Source organism: Falco naumanni, chromosome 10 (genome assembly GCF_017639655.2).
Source record: "Falco naumanni isolate bFalNau1 chromosome 10, bFalNau1.pat, whole genome shotgun sequence".
Lineage (NCBI taxonomy): Eukaryota > Metazoa > Chordata > Aves > Falconiformes > Falconidae > Falco > Falco naumanni.
This window is the reverse complement of record NC_054063.1, coordinates 9,924,904-9,947,021: the sequence shown is the minus strand read 5'-3', so window position 1 is coordinate 9,947,021 and position 22,118 is coordinate 9,924,904. Positions and strand designations below refer to the sequence as shown.

The 22,118-nt window shown below is 43.2% G+C and overlaps 1 protein-coding gene across 3 annotated transcripts in view; it reads right to left on the bottom strand.

Moving 5' to 3' along the window:
• MICAL2 (microtubule associated monooxygenase, calponin and LIM domain containing 2) overlaps positions 1-22,118 on the bottom strand; it is a 132,776-nt gene that overhangs the window by 8,183 nt on the left and 102,475 nt on the right. For all 3 annotated transcript variants that reach the window (XM_040608554.1, XM_040608552.1, XM_040608553.1), the window contains 6 exons: positions 21,551-21,625; positions 17,451-17,548; positions 13,907-15,269; positions 5,715-5,809; positions 3,569-3,661; positions 2,779-2,872 (listed from right to left, as the gene is read on the bottom strand). In XM_040608554.1, the coding sequence (XP_040464488.1) occupies positions 2,779-2,872; positions 3,569-3,661; positions 5,715-5,809; positions 13,907-15,269; positions 17,451-17,548; positions 21,551-21,625 (1,818 nt within the window). The remainder of the gene's footprint in view (positions 1-2,778; positions 2,873-3,568; positions 3,662-5,714; positions 5,810-13,906; positions 15,270-17,450; positions 17,549-21,550; positions 21,626-22,118) is intronic.

Genomic DNA, 22,118 nt, shown 5'->3' with positions numbered 1-22,118 from the left:
TTTTTCTTACAGCCTTGCTAAAGCAAAACTTTCCTCCTGGTTTACCCAAGTCTCCTTGAAGCTAGGTCCTGTTTGAAAGTCAGATATTCTTCCAATTACATTGCAGCTATTTCTATTTTCATCGCTTTTGAGGGAATGACAGGCTACAGAGGAGTATTTACTGAACACTGTTCTCAAAACCTCAACCTTCTGTTCTCCAGAATGATGCTATGTTGTCCTTCCATACAGCAGTCACATGGTAAAGGAGTCTTGGCCCGTTTGTACCTTTTTAGGAACAACAAAACCTCATATTCCTTATTCCTACAGATTTTCAACTGATTTCTTTTGATTGTGCTGAAAGTTCTGAGAAACCCTGGATATGCTCCTTATGAAATCAAAACCTAGCTGCATCCTGCACAGATATTTGTTCACCTTCTAAAGCAATTTCTTAACATTCTCTCTACATGCATTTTTCTTTTTTACCATCATTCTTTATGATGTGTTTAGCCAACTGATCGCTTATGCTAATTTCAGTGGAAAACATGTTCTGAGATTTTTATTTCTGTATTTTCTTGTAGGCAGATCTCCATAAGCCTCCACAAATGTCAGTAGAAAACAAAGCGATGGTACCTCAGTGATTTATTATTTGGTATTTTGAACCAGAATAAAGAGAATAACGGGCATGAAAAATTATTCGTAGGACTGATATTATTTCTCTCTTTTCTTTTTTTTAATTCATGAATTGTTGTCACTACAATTAGAAGATCATCAAAGCCTCATTTTGCTCATCAGTCTTCATGGCAGTTGTTTCGCACCCACGCATGTTCTCTTCTAATTCAGTTGAGGAGGTAATGAATAACTCCCTCTAACAAAGGGGCCATTCATCCTGGGCTTACAGAATTATTAAAGGAGAGTTGCATAAATGTCACTGAAGACTAGTGTTTGCAGGCCTGTCTCTAAATTTGGTTATTCACAACCTTTGCAGCTCAATATTATTGCTGAACTGTGATTGGTTTCTAATTACCTTAATAATACCTATTAAATCACTTGAATTGCATAAGCACAGACCTGCTTAAATACAACTTAACGTAATAAACACCGGTCATTCATTAAACAATAATGCTCATTATTTTTAAGAAGGTTGAACACAATATTAAACTCACCAATTCCTGCATCATTACACGTATGTTATTACAAGTAACAAAGCACCCACATTTTGTTTGGGAAACTTATGGCTTCATGCTTTCGCACCAGAAGAGTTGCTGAGAGACAGTAACATCCTACGTTTCAATATCTGCCCTATTTGTAACTGGCCACCTACACACAAACAATAAACAGGGAGAAAAAAAATAGTACTTTCACCTTAATGAGGGCAATCCAATTACTAAGGATGGGAAAAGAATGAGAAGCATCAATCTCTTGGCAGACAGCCTTCTTTAGGAAATGTGATTGTCAAAACAGCAAAAACAAGAGGCAGCTCTAGGCCATTTATCCTGGCATTCAGTGTCTATCCCAAGAGCTAGAAGCCTCTTGTCTCTCTGTATTTTTGAGGTTTCCAAAAAAACACCACCCTTACACAACTCAGCAGTGAAGGAAAAAAGCTAACACTCCAAATCCTCAAAGTCCCTCCAGCAGACTTTCTCACAGGTGGTAAAGGTGTGTGCCATTTGATAAAAGGTTATGTTTTTGTTTAAGAAAAAAAGACGCTAGCCTTTTAATTAACATTTGAAGTGGGTTGGCACTATCAATTATAGGAAATTAGCTAATAAATATAAAAGGCTGGGCAAATGCTCTCTTGCTGAACCAATTAGTTCAGTGTTAGGATAGGGGCAGTAACTGCTAAGAAATATGGCGTTAAAAAAGCCAGCATGCAGAGATTGTGCTGGGTTGCCTAACTAAGACAACATCAAGAGCAGGTGCCAAAATATATCTAGGTTTTCAGTGTTATGCAACTGCCTGTCATGAAAGCACGAGCTTCAGCTTTCTAAACCAGAGGTAAAGACAGACATGTTTGCAGCCAGGCTGTCAGCTCCCCAGAGTCCTTCCAGCATGGAACTGCAGCCCCCTCCGAAGTCCCTTACACACACGGCTCACATTCCCATCCCCATTTTTGGCCTTGCGGGAGCCCACTGATGTTCTGTTCCTCTGCAGGAGATCTCCCAACTTCACCCCATGCGTGGTGGTCGAGGTGGTGATGGTGGTAGGACACCACAGTCCTGGGTGCTTGGGACTGTCAGTTCAGGCAAGGGAAAACCTTGTCTCCGACTGGGGCCAAGACAATGTCCCTGTTATCTCCTACCCACTGGGGGAAAAGCTGTGTGGTTTGGGTCTGTGTGCCTGCATGCTGCTGTTGCTATAGCATGGCCACGGGCTCTAATCGTATTAATGGCATTTCACACTCCAGGAGAAGTCATTAAGGACTCTGTTACTAGGCACAGGCTGCTGCTGGCTTGGTAACTGAGATACAGCTCCCAGATACCTCACTGGTTCCCTCCATATGATTAAATTAAGGTGAGGGTGGGATTTTAAAAAAAATGGGTGGAAAAAGTGTAGATTCAGGTTCAACAGCAAGGCAAGTAATTCCAAATCTATGATAACCAACAGAAAATTCATAGCATTCAACATGAAGGTGCTTTGGCTAACAGAATTTGAGGAAAAGAGTTAGCAATTATTTTTGTCCTTCCAGTTGTTTTCATTTCAGATTTCACACTAAACTCTATTTCTGTGACAATCATTAAAACCCCTCTGCTTGGAAAAAGGTTAAAGAAACCATCACCAAACAAACACTGCTTCATTTACCTGATTCTCCTCTTAGTTCTCTCTCCAGTTTGACACCAAATATCTCCAGAGCTCTTTGTCTTTCCTCCAATTCTTCCAGTTGACGTTGGACTGCCTACAAAATTGTAATGATACAAAAGCTACAAACATAGCTTCAACATTCAGAGACAATAGGTGGTCTCAGTGGTTAGAGAAACAGCTTGAAAAGGTCTTGGAGGGATTGTGGGATCTGCAAATTCATTGAGAGTATTAGGTGCCTAAGCAATTCAATAATTCCACTAAGTATCTATGCACTTTTTTATGTGGGTAAGTATTATAGTATCATTTTCTGAAAAGCAGGGCCTGTATAAAGTGAAATGACTTTGCATCATTAAGAAAGAATACGGTTCTTTTTCATTGTTATGGCAGAGAGAGAACAAAAACCATCACTGTATTTTCATCCCCTCCTGTAGTACGTAGAGGTAATAGCCGAGTTTCTTACATTCTCAGGGGCTGATTTTATTTCCCCTTTCTTTCTCTTTCCCTTTTCAGTGTATTCTGCCCTCACTGCCAGTCACTCTTCCTTCTTGTTCCTCACACACAATTACAAAATTATGATGACCCTCTGGGGCACACGTGGATTTGTCACATACAGAGATGCAAGGCCCCACCACATACATCTTCCTGCTCCTGATGGCTGGGGGAGATTTCAACACAGAAGGCAGCAAGCCACCGTGAGGAGTGAGGGCAGGTGCAGAGCCCACATCAGGTACTCCCTATCCTCACTAGTCACTCTTGGGAGACAAATAGGACATGTGAGCTACGTTTTCACCTGTGCTTTGTGAAGCCTCTTCAGCTCCTCTTGTTTAATCAATTGCTTTGTCTCCTTCTCCAGCTTCCTTCTCCTTCTGAGAGCCCTTTTTGCCTTCAAAAAAGAGGGAGAAAAATGGTAATCAAAGCATAAGTATGTCATTATGTGTTTCCTCAAACCTTCCCCAGAATCACAGAACCGTTGATGTTGGGAGAGACCTCTGGAGATTGTCTAACCCAACTGCCCTGCTCAACGCAAGGTGACCTAGTGCAGGGTGCTTGGGGCGACCTTGATTCCTGTAGGAATATTTTCATGCACTTGCATACATTAACTTTAAATCATTACATGCACCTATTGCAACCCTAAGTCAGCGTGAACTGTGCCTGTCAATAAAAAAATGTCCAAATCACAAAGCTGACTGTATACAACATACCACTATACATGGCTTCTGCAGACACCATCATGGCCAGGGAAGAAGCCAGGCACAGGTAGGGGGAAGCACTAGTTTAAGGAAACTCAACCCATGTCTGTTGCTGTAGCTGCTAAGTAGCAAAATTTACTTTGGATTGCTTTGAACATGGCAAGAGGGGTGTATCCAAAAGAAACAGCCACCACAGGACACTACCTGAAGCCCTGCGAAACCTTCCCTGATGCCATTTCTCTGCTGCATTACAGAGGGGGGGTTCCTTTCCCTGGGGCACCTCTCACTGCTGGATAGCACATGCTGCTGGGCTGGCCGAGGGGATCGCCTCTGCCTGCTCCATCTTGCCCTTGACACAAGCTATCTGGAAGTGCTTTGAGGCTGTGGTTTTCCCATTTTGGAGGGGACAGAATATATGAGTGCTGTACACAAGACGACTGAAAAACTAACAAGGCAGAAAGCCACCAAAATTTTTCCCACCAAGTTTTACCAGAGACCAATGGTGGTACTGGCGAAATAGCACTCAGAACTGGCACGAAAAGAGGTACTAGGAAGTAGCTGAGAGAAACAAGCTGAGTGGGGAATGTGCATCAAAACTGAATCACTGTTAACACCTGCATGCGACAGTTGTTTGTTCACCCCGTTTCTGTCAGCTGCCCTGGCAGCGCTGCTTTCCCCGCTGCCTGGCCCTGCCTGTCCCTGCAGCTGCCTGAAGTGTTGGGAGTTGCTCCTATCCAGTTTTCTCCCATGTCTCCCTTCTTTTCTCTATTTTGTTTAAACTTTATTTAATTCACTATAATATTATCTTACTACAGATTGTCTTTCCTGTAACAGGAAAGATGAATTCTGACATCTCAGTGCATCCTGACGGACAGCCACTGGCGGGACGTGCCGCCACATGTTGCTGCAGTTCTGCCTCATGGCACTTCAGTTCTTCTGGAGCTGTGCAACTGGATACTTAGCTTTCAGCTTGGCTCTTTTTTCAGCATACTGGGCAGCCTCTTGCTTTGCTTTCTTTCCCCCTGCTCCCCGCAAAGCAACAAATCAAAAGGCCACCTCATACTATTAATTCCACTTACTGATATTCTGCACAGGAAAGAGGTAAACACATTTCTGATAAGCTATTCAGGCAATAAAAGCTCTGTTTCTTCACATCAGAGCCGGGTATTAGGAGTTCATTGGTGCTTTAACCCCATCGTTTCTGCTAGCCACAGGAACTGAGTTAGGGCTCAAAGACCCCAGTGTGCAGCTGGTCCTTTCAGTGTACGAGGTCTGGGTGTGACTTCATGGCACACGCAGTTGTGCTGATTAGGATAAAAACAGCATTTTCCACGCAACCTGCCTGTAGCGCTTCTCAAATGAAGTTGTATTTTCCCAAGGGAAATCTGCATCTGCTTGGTTTAATTTTTTCGACAGTTTGCTAGTTGGGCTACATATTAAGGCCACTTAAAAATGCAGCTTCAAAGTGGTTTCAGTGAAACATGTCTGTTTGTCAAATCAAGACCTCTGTCAATGCTGGTGTAACCTGGGTGAATTAAAGTTCCAAAGAGGAAAAAGAAATTTTTATGTTCATCTGCCTTACAGAATTTTAATGTATTTTCTCTCCTTGACACATAACCTCTCCACTGATAAAACGTTCCAATCCCCACTTAGAAAAACTGCCATGTGTTTTAGATCAAAATCATATATGAATCTTAAATACAGTCCAACTGAGGAAATATCTGTCTGTTCCCAAGTCAAGATTACCTTGTGTGTAAATGAGGGCTTGGATTCAAATTCATCATCAGAGGAAGAACTAGAATACTCGGTAGCTTGTTTTCTGACAGGTAGGTGTTCGCATCCTAAAACACAGGAACAGAAGAGTCAGTGAAGCAAAAAAATATTGTTCTTCAACTTAGACGCTTTGCACCTGCCCTGAGTTCTAATCAGCAGTACCTAGCACAATTCGGAAATTCGGCTGATAACAGTTTTGACAGGGATCAAAAATTTAATTAATGCTATTTGATTTTTTTCAGGTATTACAAACAAATAAATTAATTCCTTGAGCACCCTGCATGTAGCATGCTGTTCTGAACACACTCAAGATTCATTAAAATGTATATCTGAAGTTAGCCATATCACCCAAATGATTGTATAAGGCTCACTATACAGTGTAATTGAATGCAAAAAGTCTGAGCCAGCTCTTAAACAAATTACCCTTATGTGGCTTGTAGCATCTGGCACCCATTTTTACTACATGACATCTGCTCAGTGTAAAATAGTTGGCGTCAGAATGTCTGGTCATATAAAAAAATCACAAATGTAATCAGAAGCAAATGGACTAAGAGAACAAGGCTTTATCACACAGCCGCATGCAATATAAATATTTCATTAATTATGTCTAAACAAACGTCACTTATTTTCCTGCTTTAGGAATATTATCACATCATTGAACCGTTGATTAAAATGCCATAATAAGTCAGGAAAATCCATACATCACAACAATGCACTCCATAAGGAAAACTCAAAGGCTGCCTTTGGAAGAAGCATGCTTTCAGAATTATAAATTAAATTACATTTAATTGTAGCAATTTTATCATGCCTGTTTTTCCAGCATCTCATTTCAACTGGGTGTAAATATTTGAATTTCTTCTTAATTTGTCTAATTCATAGCTTCGTTCTCTTTATTTCAGAAAATAAAACTGCTTTTGGAACATCTGTCACTATGCTTCAACCTGCTACAGGGTTAATGATTAACAGCTGGGCAATATCTTGGAAATGTACATTATTTAAAGCTAACAGTGCCATTTTTCATTGTATCTGCAAGGTAACAGTTGGCTCTCTATGTGCAAGTTGTATTCAGACTGAAATAACTTCCCATTCTCCCAGTGTAAATGTTTCTTCTTTGCCTCGTCCTGGATCCCAGTCCTGAAGTAGGGCATCTGTCTCAAGCCCTAATTGAAAATCAGGATCCATGAAACCTGTTTGTCCTGGATGATAAAGCAATAAAAGCAAATCCAAGTAATCTGAGGCACAAATCCTGATTTTCCTGAGCAATCTCCATTATAGAAGCACCCAGTCCTTGTGTTCGATGAAGCTGTAAGCTCAGAGGGTCCACTGGAGCAGATCTGGGTCCTGCCATCCTTTTTTGCAGGACAAGTCCTTGGGCAGCAGATGCCTTTGAGGGAAAGCCGGGAGGTGCAACAGCCCTCCAGGTGGGTCTCCAGCCTGCCAGGTGATTCCACTGCTCCGGAATTGCCCAGGCTGCCACGCCGCACCTCCCCACCTCACCTCGTGGCACTTGGAGGAGGGACACAGCTCCTGCTCACTGACCTGCCGGGGATTCTCCGATGACTCATTATTGCTGGGGTGACACTGGTGCCACGCACTGCCCCACGCTCTGCAGACAGGAGCGCAAATCCAGCTGCACCCCACCTCTGCTCCCAGCGGGGACAGTCAGCCATAAAGCCCTTCCCAGTGCACATGATGAAGGCAGGCGTGGGGAGCTATCCACCACTACTACTTTCAAGACGTAAATTCACCTACCTTGCTTCTCCCTGTGCAACCAAAAGTTTGCGGTAACTACCCTGCACTCAGACCACTAGCGAAATGAAATTCTGTAATATTCAAAGGGCAAGCTTTACAGCCCACCAGGGCTGGAAACACAAGCAATTACACACTCCCTTTCTTCTCTCAGCTGTGGGAATAAGTGACTGCTTCCCCCGTCCTCCGCTTTGAGTGATATCAATAATTTAAAAAGCATTACAAGGTCTACAGAAAAAGCAGCCTGCTATAAGACATGGGCACCTTCCTCCTCCTCAAGGGTGTGACTTAGGAGCTCTTTGCCCTTCTGGGACAGACAGAGGGTCAATGAATTCCAAGGGCCATCTCGTGAGCATAAGGAAGGCAATGTCTGCACATGGAATAGATTCATAACAGCCACAGTCCTCCCAGTGCCTATCTGCTATGGAGAGCCAAGTATTTGCACCTTGCTCTGCAGAGAAAAGCCATTTTTAGATTGCTCCAAAAGAGCTGAGCTTTTCAAGGGATGCAGTACCTAAACCTCTGTGAGATGACAGCCACCTGACTGCAATCAGCAACATCCTTTATCATCTCCACCTGAGAATCCTACAGGATGAAGGACTATGTGAAGCCACTCAGTGACGAGGCAGCTGATGGATCTACCTGTTTGCATTGACAGTTAAGGTCTCTGTCACATTTATTGTATATATGTTTCACAGCACTGAGGCTCTCTGCTAATATAATGTGGATAATTAAAGCATGGGCTGCTCCAAGGAGGTGCCCAGAAACACACAGCAAAGAATGACAGAACTGGGATGAGAATACAGGGCTTTGGCTTCCAGATGGGTGGTCCTGCTACATTTCAGGGATACAGAAGCAGTGGGACAGTGCACTTCTTTCAACACTAGAAGGGCAGCCACTCAGTGCTCTGCTCAGCTATTTTTCTTTGGCTATTTCCTCTTGGGAGAGACCAGAAATATGCTCTAAAATGTACCCCAGATGCAAATTTCAACTTCAAAACAACTATAACAAGCACAGTAAGAAATTACCTCACAGAATGAACTTGCTTTATGCAGAGCTAGAGAAAGAATATACCACAAGTGTATTCTTTTTTTTTTTTTTTTTTTTTTTTTTGGGGGTGGTGGTGGTGGTGTGGTGGTGAACAACAACAACAACAAAACATGAAAAACCAAACCAAACCACACTTCTGTATTACAGCATCTGTATGTTCTACTACAGATGACTGAGCATTAATCTTTCCCATCTCCAAAGGGAATGAAACAGACAGAATTTAGCTGCCAGGTGTAAGGATCTGGACAAGAAGTTCACACATAAAAATGTTCAACTTGGGGACTTCTACACTTACTGGATCATTTAAATCTGAAACTCAGAACTACAATAGTAAAGTTGGATAATAATAATTTGTCTACTCCAAATATATCAAGCCTTAATGCTCAATAGCTACAGAAAAGATCTCAAAAATGTATGTTTTTTCCAAATATTAACTCAAATTTTTTGGACTTGGCCTTCCTCTTTCTGGCCATCTAATTCCTTCAAAATTGGAGTTATTTATTATTTATTTCTTAAGTACTCTAGTGTCTCCCTATCTTCCAAATTAACCTGTTACACTAGAGCTTTTCCTCCCCAGCTAACATGACTTTGGATCATGAGGAACGGTCAGCCATAGTTTTAGTTCTTAATTATAAAGGGGAAAGGAACAAATATTTCTGAAATCTTTATTAATCTAATCTTGATTTCCACCTCACAGTGGCTACTAGGAGTTTGGTCAAGAAACCTTTCCAGCTTACCTGATTTACAGCTGTCAAATCACATGAAACTGAGTATTAATTACTATTTTTATTAATTGTTATTGAATCTGACAGTGTCACACAACACACTTCAAAGTGCAAAGCTGGAGGAAACCTCCAATTCTTGATATTGGTACTTGGTATCCAGGTATGTGTATGTCATAAGAGATAAGAAAAACGGCATCCATAAAATTAGAACTCCTTCCTATGACAGTGTGTTACAGCCTGGTAATCCAAAGGTGAGTCTCAAAGACACTTTGCTTCGGCCTAAGCATGCTGCCATTGAATGTCATCAGTGGTAAAACCCTCGCTGTACTCAGAGGGATCAAATGACCGAAGTCCAGCACTTTTGAGAACCCCTCTTATCATGTAAATCTAATGGACTGGCTTTCCTAGGAAACTTGAGGTCCTCTGCACAAAGAGGGAGGTGTCACATGAAGAGATTAAGAAGGTAATACCTTCTGTTTCGTGTGGGAACACTGCTGGTTATCCTGGAGATCTATAGGGGAAAAAAAACCACCAAACCACCGCTACTGTCACTCCGCATGTCACAGCTCACCTCCCTTTCCTGGGGTGTTTTTGTGTCATGGTAATGACTGCAGTCTAAATACACGGAAAGCCTTGGAGCAGGAACTGGTTTTATAACATAATGTTATGTTAATCTGTTGGCTTCCTCTCTAAGCGTCCAAGATTGCATGGTTTTATAAAGTCATCGGAGTTAATCATGACCACTTTAAGTATTTCAGTGTTTTACAAAAGAAAGAGGCAAAGCTACACATATCTCCTAGGACACTGATGTCCCAAATCAGATGGGACTTGGCATGAAGTAGGAGATTAAATGAAAGGACGGAAGAAATCAAGAGTGGGCTTGGCTCTTTGGCTTCACCTCTCTGCTTCTCCATAGATTTCTCATGTGCTTTTAGGTATGTAATTTAATCTTGTAGTGCCTCAGTTCCCCTTCTAAAACATGTAATCACTGAGATAAGTGTCCTAGCTGACAAGAACATCACAAACACAGACTTTCAGTGGTACAAAGGTGCAGTAATGGGAACCACATATGAACCTGAAATATTTAAAACAATCTCTTTTCAATCTAAAAGCGCACAAAACCAGCAAAGTGAGTTCATAGCATATCTACTTTTCTCATCAGCTGAGCTGTTGTCCTGCTTAATGAAGGGAGCCATGTAAAGCCAGTCACAAACTTGAGTTATAACAACTCTCATCTAAGGGGCGATTCTAGGAATGTTTTTCACATGACCCCTACTCTGTCAGGGACAGAAATATTCCTTCCACATCTTCATTGCTACAAGAAGCAAACCCAGAGCCACAAACATCTGCCAATACCCAACCACATTTACGGACTGGTCTGTAAGTCAAGAGTAACCTAACCCCTGGATCCACTACTGAGTCTCATTACAAACACTGCCGACTGCAACTCTCTCAAACAGCCTGGCTTAGCTCTCTTCTTACTGTTGTTTTTCTGTGGTATTAATGATTTTTAGTATCTATAACTAACATGGCGCTTTGGCATTTTTCTAAATTTCAAAAGGGCAAGTAGGGTTAGGAGAGAACAGTTAACCACATGATCAATCAATTTTATTGATCAAGTTTTTTAGGTTTCTTTAATTGCAGGTTGGAACACAAAGGAGGAATTAAAGGACAAAGATATTCGTGTAGTCAATAAAAAATCCGGATCTGCACTTAAAAACACCGGTGTGGCTATTTGGGGACATTTGTATATTTTACAAGAAAACTTAGACAGGAGTTTGGGATTTTTTAAAACCAATCTCTCACTGAAAACAGTACACAAACCCCTATTACTTCAGTAAAATTTGTCTAGGTCCCACACAGGTAGTCTGTGCAGCCAGATCTCTGCACAACCCCAGATTTCCAAGTGTCTCTGAGGAACAGCTCATATGAAACAGAAAGAAAGTGTTAGCCAGAAAGCCTTTAGACCAGGTCTGCATTTCAGAAGCTGGAATGACCTGTATGGAAGGTATAACTGCAGGTGTAAGTTTGACCAACAGGCAATCAATCTGCTGCTGAGTAATTAAGATCTCTGCTTCCCTATGCTGAGCTTCAGCTGGTGGCTGAACACTCGGCAGGAAACAACAAAAGGACAGAATATAGTTTTAGTTCGGACAGACATCTGGGTCTGAAATGCAGAAGTCATCAGCATAGGAAAGACATCTTGACGTGTATTTGCAGAAAGACGAGCAACATAATGTAGAAGTATATGTGTAGGGTGAGACTGAAGGTCCTTCCAGCCTGTCTCCAGCAATGGATGTCTAAAAGGAATGCTATAGGTAGCGGGCAGTCATATGTGATTCCTTCCCTTAACACTCACGCAGCCTCCAAGCATTTTTCAGTTCAGTAGCTTTCTAAATAGGAAGCGGTTTCTAAGCATTTGGTTACTCCTCAGTGGATTTCTCTTCAATGAGCTTGCCCAGTCTCATCTCAAGCCCATGGACTTTTACCACCCAGCTCATTATTTGGCTCCACGTGCCAACAGCCCATCGAGGGAGAAAACATCAGCATAATGTAAGATCAACCATACTTGCACAGAACAAGTCTGTCTGGCCTCAAATAGGATAGAAAACCCCTACTGCAGCAAGCCAACAGGAGTAGGAGAAAAAGCCTCATTAAACTAGTTTCTGCAAGATCCTGGGAGTATTTTTATCTTTTTTTTAGAAAAGAAATTTTTCGAGATTCATGATAAATTTCAAGAAAGAAAAATAATGACATGTAATGTGGGCTAAAGCTTGTCATCAGTTCATGACTGGAGTTTGCCAAGCCTGGGCCTCAGACAAATGCCAACATGAGACAGAAATGCCATTTCAGAAAGCCAAGCAGGACTTGGCTCTTTACCAGCTTGATTTACTCAAATATGAATGTTTGGAAAAGTTCAGGAAGCTGCAATGTTGAAACACTGAAAACAGCAGATTACTGGGCAAATAGCTAGATCAAAGCTGCATTTTTTTGCTTCTGAACAGACTTTGCAATGCCTATATTCAATAATTGTAATAATTTAATAATTCCTCTTTTGGCTTGCACAGCAGAGGAATGCAACACATATTAAACCAGCATGGGTTTTTTTCCCCCAAATATTTAAAATACAAATAAAGTATAGCATTATTCAAACCTAACAAAAACTTTTCCCATTTTAGTAGGAACACAACATACCAATTATTGTAATATATTTAGTTAAGAGCAAGTCAGCTTGGCTTAGTTGATGGGTCATGACTAAGTAAGTAAAGACTCAGAAAAAGCCTCCCATTTAAGACCACAGCATGACAAGTGTAAACTCTAGCAACTCCCTGTGGTTTCAGTGCAGTCCTTCGCATCCTCTGCCTCAATGGGGATGCCTTGTTTTGCAAGTTGTTAGATAAAGGATGCTCCAAGAATCCAACCAAAAAATTCAGGAATGAGGGCAGGAGTTATTCTGTGGATTTTAATGAGCTTCAGATCAAGCCTCTTATGCCTACTGTGTATCTTCCTCACAGAATGTAGTAGTTCTGAAGCAGGAAGGATGCAAAAAGGATCTGGCAGCTCACTGGGAACATTTTGGTGACTTGGTATTTTAACATACATATTGTTATTCTAATGCAGTACAGCAGCAATTTTGAGGTTACAGTTTGGATTGCAATTTAATAGAGTAAGAAACAAACAGGTATGTCAATAAAATTCAGTAGATTATGTAGTTAAATAACTGTGACTTTCTGCAGTGGGCTAGTGGAAAGATGGATCATGGTGAAAGACAGGTGGTTGCAGCTCTCATACCTCATATTTCATGCCTGAAACTGTGCTACACTTAATTCTTTCTGAGCCTATGCTCAGATTACTCAGATTGCTCTTTGTCTGACATCAATATTTCTTAGGCTCGTCTGCAGTTTTAATACTAACCTTGTTCTTGCCAGCAAGCAAACATGAAAATTGATGCCTTTTAATCACTGCCCAAATAGACTCACAAGTAGGTCAGAGTAGGTCAAGAAGGTCCTATCTCCTTTCAAATAAAAGAACAAGGGGTTATTAATGACACCGCAAAGCTCCCAAAAGTATGTCTACAGTTCAGTCACTGCAACAGCAGACAGAGCTGAAGAGACACCTGCTGAGAAAGCACATACACAAAGCAAAGCTTGCTACCGCAACCATATTGCTTCAGTCTCTGAGCTCCTTACGGAAAGGGTAGCAAACGTGCTCTACGCTGCACGGGAGTTTTCAGTGCTCATCCTCAAGCTTGCCTGCTGTACTATCCCTTCCGTAACACACTCAGTGTCACAGCAGCAGCTGCTCTGCACACCATCCCACTCTGCCTCGCTGCTTCTTCCACCTTGGTGAGTATATTTTCCTGACCCAAACACATCTGAACAGCAGTAAGCAGCAAACTTGGGTCCAGTGTGCTGCACGCTGCTTGCAGATCTGCTCTGCTCCCCTAAACCAGAAGCAACTCCTAAACCTTAATCAGAATACGTATTAAGTCTTCCTATGTAGAAAGTAGCTATAAAGTAAACGTAACATACAACAGATATGTGTTTGCATGATCACACACAGGTCTTTTAAATTTTAAGTGCTATTACATAACAATAATAACAATAATAACAAGAATAATAATTCCACTCAGGTCCTCACCTGTGGAAGGATAACGTAGCCTGTCTTCTGGAGAATGGTTCTTCATGAAAGGCAGGGATGACACAAGGGAACTCCCTTCTCTGTCATGAACTTTACCTCTCAGTCTATCGAAGAGTGACCCTATACTACCCTTCTGTTCAGAGTCATCCAGGTTGTCCTTGGAGGTGTTCTTGGGCTCTGGAGATGAAAGAAGGAAGTACTTTTCATTACATATAATCACATCATCCATAGGAGCCCCTGGAGGAGTCTCTTTAAAGGTAAACTTTTCTAGGAGTCCTGGGACATCCTCCATCCTAGTGCAAGACGATGTCTGAGGTATACTGGTTCTCTGGGAAGGCCTGGTGTGAGGACTGTAGACTGGGAAGGATACCTCCTCACTGTAATCCCTTAGCAATTTCTTTTCAGAGCCAACAGAAAAATTAGATGAATTTGAGAAACAGCTCCCATTTCCTAAATATTGTCCTGCCCACTCCCCTACTTTCAGCTCCTGTGGCTGAGTGTTACTTGCTCTATTGTTGTTACTGTTCATTTGGCTTAGGGAATAACCAGGAGTACTGGGGAAGCTGAAGAAAGCTTGTTCTGAAGAGGCTTTGACTTTGCTGTCTAAGTCCTGCTTTAGTCCTTCTGGAGACATGGTTAGAGGCTCCAAAATGGACCTTTTGATAGCATTGGCTATGAGCCTCAGTGGTGATTTGGGCCGGCCCGCTGCGTGCTCCCTGGCAACTGCATCTGGACTCCTCAGAACATCTTTAGTATCAACTGGCAAAGCTGGTGGAGCATCATCTGCAAATAAGTGAGGCACAGGACAACCAGATTGTTTGAACACGTCTTTTCTCCAGTCAGCATCCTTTTCCTCTGAAGTCCACAGCGCTCCTTTGTTTGGACAGCCTGGACTGGTTCTGCCTAAGTCTTTCCTTTTTGAATCACACGACGAAGGTCGCTGTTGAGTACAAAGCACTAGCCTCTTTTTTGCCTCCTTTAATTCTTGCTCAAGCTTTTCTTCTGGGTGCCTTGTATTTTTGCCATCTTTCTCTTTCAAACCCAGAGATGACAGTGCTTTTGTCTTCCTATTAAAATCTTCTGGTTCAGAGGTATATTTCTGGGTTTTTTCCTTCCAGCCCTGGGCTCTGTATGTCTTAATGTCACTATCCATATCTTCAGGCTCAGAAAGATCAGTAGCCAGTGTCCCATTCCCAGGAGGGGTCCATGGAGAACCTCTGGTGCTGCTCTGAGAAGGACAATGGGGCACATAGAGACAGATGTCTTCGGGCATCTCTCTGGCTTTTTCTTTTCTTTGAAATACTGGGCTGTAGGGTTTGAAATGTCCTTTTGTAACTTCTGGTGGTTTCTTGTAAGAAGCCAACTGTGAATTGCATGAAAAAAAAGATTATTTTAGCGGTAGAAAAACACAGTTTAGTATATCTTTCACTTCATATAATGTTTTAATCAATTTTAATCTTAATTTAATACTAATAAACATAATATTTAATTTATATACATATACATACACACGTATAGATGATAATGCAATAAGAAGAAAAGCATTTCTCCCTAAAGAGTTAGTATTTCTCTAGGAGTGGAGATCTAATACCACTTGAAATGTTAATAGTCTAAAAATAATGCTATTCATGCTAAGAATCTGTCATATCTTTATGAACTGCCTTTAATATTTTCCTTCGAAAGAAACAGTCCTATCTAAAGGAGAATAAACAAGAGCAGATCTGCTTTGTTCTCCTGCGTGTGTTCCAGTTGCACTACCTTAGAGTTTCCAGCAAGCACAAGAGACTATCATCCACCCTCTCTAACTGCTTTTATAATACTACATGCTTACATAGCACACTTAGGATTGAATGATGTGACCCAGAAAAGACTGTAAATGCCAAGATGGTACTTTTAAACAATTCAATTAGTTCTCTCCTATGATTATTTTTCCTTTGGTGAAGATTTAAATTCCTTACTCTAGCCATCAAAATCTTCTGCTGTAAATAGTAACAAGGATAAATGTCTACATTATCTAGCCAGTAGGCTAAAACTAGTGTATTTTCCTTCTTAAGAGGGAGGCGTTTTATCCTCAATGCTGCGGGATAACGGATGGTGTGAATATTCAATTCCTGTTTCCACTTATGTGCCAGATTCCCAAATTCACACAGGTGAAGCCATTAATCTGTCTGACTTCTCATTCCCCAGAAGCATCAGGAGTAAGGCAATAATAATTATTCCCTGTTCCACAGTTGCATTTGATGACCAAAATAAATATTGGCCAGGATCTCAGATAGAAAAACATGAGAAAAACCAATAAACAAATAAATAAACACATACCCTCTTAATCCTCTCTCTTTAGAGTAAGAAAAAGGTCAGTAAGCACTGCTTATAGAGTGGGAGCTGCACAAAATCACCTCTCCTCATGCACAGCGTGGCCAGGCAGCATTGTGCAGCTTCACTCCCCTGGGACATTGCCTTCCTGGCCCTATTGTCCTGGACCGGATTTCAACTACCACCATGGACATGGGAGACTTGATTTTTTTTCTAACACAGACCCTGAGGTCAAGGAGTTTTAATCACATTTAACCCAAGGGTGAGGACAACAGGCTAGGACATGGAGGCCATGGACTGGTTCCCGTTCCGCCCAGCTCTGAGTCCAGGGGATGTGCTGCCCTTTGCTCGGGATGATTGGTCACGACTCCTGCTTCAGCGCTGCACTTATGGCAGGCTCACCCTTCCTCAGCCTTAAAAAAAATATACTAATTAGAAAAAAGCAGAAAATACAGTGGAAATCCTAGGTCCTGAAGGATGCTGCTGAGCTGTGGGAGGTGTGGAGCCAAGGGCCTGCTGCAAATTAAGAAAAGTAGTCTTCTGCCCACTGGATGCAAGGGGTAAACATTAGACAGGGGCACACCTACATCTAAAGGCTGTAACAGGCTGAAATCCCCCCACCTCTTTGCCAGATTTCCTATGTGAGCTCTTACCTCAGCTCCCACATTCACTCTCCAAGGTCAGTGCTGGCACTTGCCTTTTGTCCAGCGATACACAACGCTCAAGGGGCACTTAAACCACTCAAATGTGATACTCTTTCACCCTGCCACTGCTTGTACATGGCCTTGCCCAACATGCCACATGTCTCCACCTAGCCCTAGGAGCATGTGGGCAGACCAACAGCCAGCTTGGAAGCAGCAGGGGGCAGAGGTTTTGGGGGATTCCCACCCCTTTGGGCAGAAAGTGTGACACAAAGGATATTTCAGCAAGGGCAGGGCAGAGTGGTGGTGCCTACATGCTGACTGATGCAACAGATTAGTGCCTAATTCTCAATGTGATCAAGGTCGGAGTCCCATAGCACATGGGACTTAGCTGCATGTTTTGGGGATGTTTATATCAGAACATCAAAGTCTCTTCCCTGCGTACAGCACAGGCATAACTCCAACTTCAGTGGTTACTGTGAAGACCAAAACTATTTGAAAGAGCAGAGGATGCTCAGACAGCCTGCTGAAAGCAGACATGCCCCAACAGTAGCTACACTTGTTTTGCTCTGCACAATTTTCCTTCATACCTGTGTTTGAGAGTGATCCTCCCCAGGACCAGTTTGACAGCTGGCTGAGCTGTCCTTCCAGTGTAGCCCTGGTTTCTTGCTGGACAGTAGAGGGAAGCCTGCCAAAGACACAAATTTTGCTGTCACACTGGTATTGGTTTTGTCTTAAATAAAGTTTGCAATTGAAGAATGAGAGTAGAAAATTAAACAGTCATCTGGATACAGTTGTACCCGAGGAGCTGACCTACACTAATGAAGTTTATGGCCTCATGCACATGTGTGTGCATGCTGTGCCAAACATGTTGATATTTTCAGCGGCAGACCTGAACTGCTTCTACTTTTTGGCTGGATGTAGTGAAGCAGCTTTTGAGTTCCAGGAAACTTTCTGGAAAACCAGCCCTTTTCAGAGGGCTTTCTGGACTTAAAAGCAGAGGCAGTCAAAACAACCAGTGACTTTCGAAGCTTTGGGTAGTTCTGAGAAATGAAGAAAACTAATGACTTCTGAGAGGGCTGTCCAGCAGAATGGGGAAAAAATGGGAAATGCAACCACCTGCAGGCAGTAAGGACAGAAATAATCCTGTGGTCTCCCAAGCCAGGCCAACGCACCGCATGCTGGGGGCTCTCCTAGGATCAGGCAAAGTAACTAATTGCTAAAGGCCTTGAACCAAAACCAGCACAGACAGACAGACCTGCTGGAAGCAAAAGTAGGGAGGTAACTTGCACCTGAAAGGAGTCATGAGAGCTCTCTAGTATTTGTGCCTATGGCAATTTTACATAATCAATAATCTTTGGACAGAACAAAAGTATCACTGAGCCAAGATATTACCATGTCAAGGTATAACATGACAGGTATATTTAAATCTGAATTGTTAACTCCCAAACCCAGTTATTAGTTCCGAAACCCACAAAGGTTTCCAAAGCAAACTTTCATTCTTCTACACAGGGATTAAAAGCTGCATAAGGACAAAAGCCACACCAGAGAGACAGAAGACAGTTCCTGCATATGGACTTCAGAAAAGACAAGCCAGGGAGAAAGGCCAACTTTCCTTTCCTCTCAGTGCCTCACCTATTCGTTCCCAATCTTGATGTAATTTGTTACATTTGGTCAAGAATGGAGGGAAACAATGCGCTGGTGTTTGTTAAGGAACTCCCACAGGGACTAGCAACCCGGGGCTGACCTTTATATTCTGTGAATTGAGCTATAGGAAAACATAGGAGTCCAGAATTCAAATTAAAAAATCCCACCATCAGCCATACAAGTGAACCAGGGAGGTTTAGCCTGATCTGCTAAAGCCCTGAGTCTTCTGACACAGCCCAGCACATCGAGGGGAAACGCAACTACTGGAGCACCAACAGCTGAAACACTGATGAGGGCATAAAACCCACAGGCCAGGGTTCTGCAGGGTAATGGCATGTGCTCGTGGGGAGAAGCACTTCCCATGACCGCTCTTGTGGATGTGCATTAGCTCACATGGACAGGGCCTGCACATGCGAGAACATTGCTTTGCACAAAGCCACAGCTTGCTCTCTTTCACAGAGTTAATGGATTTATTCCCACCAAGACACTGAAAACAAATTTGCAGCTTCACATTCAAAACAGGATTTAAGAGGGAAAAAAAAAAAAAGTTCCCTAGGGCACTGTTCATGAGCTACTTGGCCCAAAAGCTATTCCAAATGACCAAGAGAAATTAAGAGCACCGCATTCCCTGTAGCTGTGTGACAGGGATTAAAGATTTTGAAAGGTAATATCCTGCTCTGAGCCTTTCAGCCAATATAACCATGACACTGATTTCATTTCCTTGGCTGCGTACCTTGTGCTGTTTATGAAACATATGTGTTTTGGGAAATAAATCTGAAAAGGAGACAGATTTTTCTTTCATGTGACTGATGATCATATGAATTCTTGTAACCAAATATTAAGTATATTAAATATAGAAACTAAGATTTACGGTGTTCCTCCAGAGAGTAGAAAAAGCCTTTATTCTGTTCCCAGTATATGCTGAATGCGCTTTACACCTCGTTTTAGCAGCATGCTTGAGGTTCAAACAAATTCATGTAGCAGTCACTTCCCTCTCAAAGGCCTTTAGCTCCCTCTAGAGCCCTCTGGAGACACACGGGAGAGTTTAATAAAATTATGGGGAAATTAATTTGCAACGATTAAGTCATGCACTTGCTGAGAACAAGCTGATAATGAGTCAAAATTAAGAGTGATCCTTGGTCTTCTCTTCTTTCCCCTCTCAAAGTCTTTCTTTCCTCCTCCCCCCGCCAAACCTGGAATAAGCATCATTTTTGTTCGATCTTTTAAAAACAGATCACTTAAGGCAAGATTTTAAATCCAAGCCTTTGGTGAAGCCAACCACACAGATGCCACGAGACTTTCTGAAGGCACCCTGCCCTGCCTCCCCATCCTGGGCATGGTACAGCCTTCCCCTGGGTGGGACACCCCGTGCAGCTGCTCCACAGAGGCTCTTGGAGCGTGGCAAGTCCCCACGCCTTGGAGGTGTGGTGAATCCCAGGGAGCACAGTCCCATCGTGGCTCATCTCCCTGTCCACCTGCCACAGCTGCCTCTCTGGGGATAGCCCGTGGCAGGGGGTGGTTTGCTGTAGTTGAGCTTGGTGGGAGCATCCTTTCAGGACCGTGAAATAGCCCTGTGCATCCGCTATGGAAATTTACTGAGTTATCCCAGATGTGTGGCACTGGGGGCTCCAAGGGACCATGGGGTCAGTAGGGACAGTGTTCACGCACACTGGCAGGCAACTGACTGGGAGGCGAGCCCAGTGCCAGGAAGGAGAGGTGCAGCTTGTCTGCTCTGTTGAGATACAAAATTTCATCCCACAGTGGGTTCTTGCAAATGATCTTACAGCTTGTTTGTGCATTCAAACCAAGCAAGCTGAGATGCCTCTGCTTGAACGCTGGGCCCATAACAGACACAGGGATCCTCCTTGTTTCAGGAGCAGAGCCTTAACTCCTCTGAAGGCAACCAGGACTCTGAGCAGCAGCAGAAATCCCCCTCATTGCAGAGGGCAGCTGAGGGCAAGAAAGCGGCTGTCACCACCATTCCCAAAAACACTCTGTCTCCATGCCCAGAAACTGTGGCACTTGGTCACATGCACAAATCCCTTCTTTCCACTGCTGCAGATTAGTGTTTTATACATCAGGCTGTCAACATCCCAGTCTAACAGATATAACTGCATTTCTAACAGAGTTTTGAGAGGGTTTGGGATGCTGGTAAGCTCACCCAGCTCCCATACTGGTATGATCAATCCTGGCAACAGGTACCTGCAAGCAGGGACTGGGCAGGCACTGCACTGCAGAGGGGCTGTGCCAAGGCAGGCGGGCAACCCTGTTAGGAGCAGCAGAGGTGTAACTGAGGATGACTGGTTTGTTTTGGGACCGCAGCCCAGGAGGAAGATTACCTAGATGCAGTCTCAGCTGTGAGGGGTGAATGCCCTGTGTTTTGGAAGTGAATTGAGCACAGACCTGATCACTATTGAAATCACTGCATTCCTGTGCAATTCCCACAGGCAGAGACAGGTCAGCCCAGACCAAGTAAAACTGCTAGAGAACAAGAACTCTAACACTTATTTTCACCAGCTCACCTCGTGGGATGGCTGCTAGTACTCTCTCCCTTTCAGCAACCCAGAAACACCACCTGGTTTTCTCAAAAAAAAAAAAAAAAAAAAAAAAAAAAAAAGAAAAAAAAGAGATGATAGAGCAGCGGTAGATGGGTATAAACAGGCACCTCCAGGAGCATTTCTAATAAGTGATGGTCACCATGTTATACCCAGCATTGCACCTAATAAAAAACAATCAGTGCAGGCAGGGCTAGAGACAGAATACACAGATCTAGTATAGGGGTGCATGTTCTCAGCTGGAGAATTACAGCGGACACTGCTTGCTGGTGGGTGTACTCACATAGGGAATAGTCACACAGAAAGGGAATTTCATCTTTTGAGGACAAGAAAATGCAAAAGAAATATTTGGTGCATTTTAGATCTCTGTTTTCTCACCTAGTGACTCAAAAAAATTTTAAAGGAAAGAAGGAGAAACACATTTAAGAGATAGGAAAACAGAAGACAGCACACATAGAAGACACAATCACTTCTTGGGCTTTACTCACTTGTTTGGAGTTTTCTCCTCCAATTCTGATACTTATTTAATGCTGTGGTGTGAAAACTGTTGGCTCTCTGTAACGCTGAACAGAAACAGAAAAGTCACATGGTCACCTAAGGTAGCAAAAGTCAGAGAGCGAAGACAGAGATAGGAAAAAAAGAAAAGGGGGGGAGAGAAGGCCCCCGATGCAGAGGGGTCAGTTCCCCAGCCAGCCCCCCGCTGTGCCCGTGCCGCTGGCCGGGAGGGGGCAGCGCGCACCCACCGCCCGCCCCACTGCAGGGAGAGGCTCCAAGGAGGCGGCTCCGGCAGCCCTCCGCGCTCACCCCTACACCCCGCTGCCCGCAGGAGAGGGGACAGGATGAAACGGTAAAACCGGAGGGATGCTGTAATGCAGCTGGGTGAGGATGCAGGGCTGAGAGACAGGCTGCTCATGAAGATCTAGATAACTCGGCTGGCACAGTGGGGAGGAAGGTGATGGTGCAGAGGGAGGTGACCTTAGCAGCCAGGAGTAGGGGAGAACATGACATTGAGGAGGAAAAGGGATAAAATCCTCCAGTGACTGCATGGGGTCACAT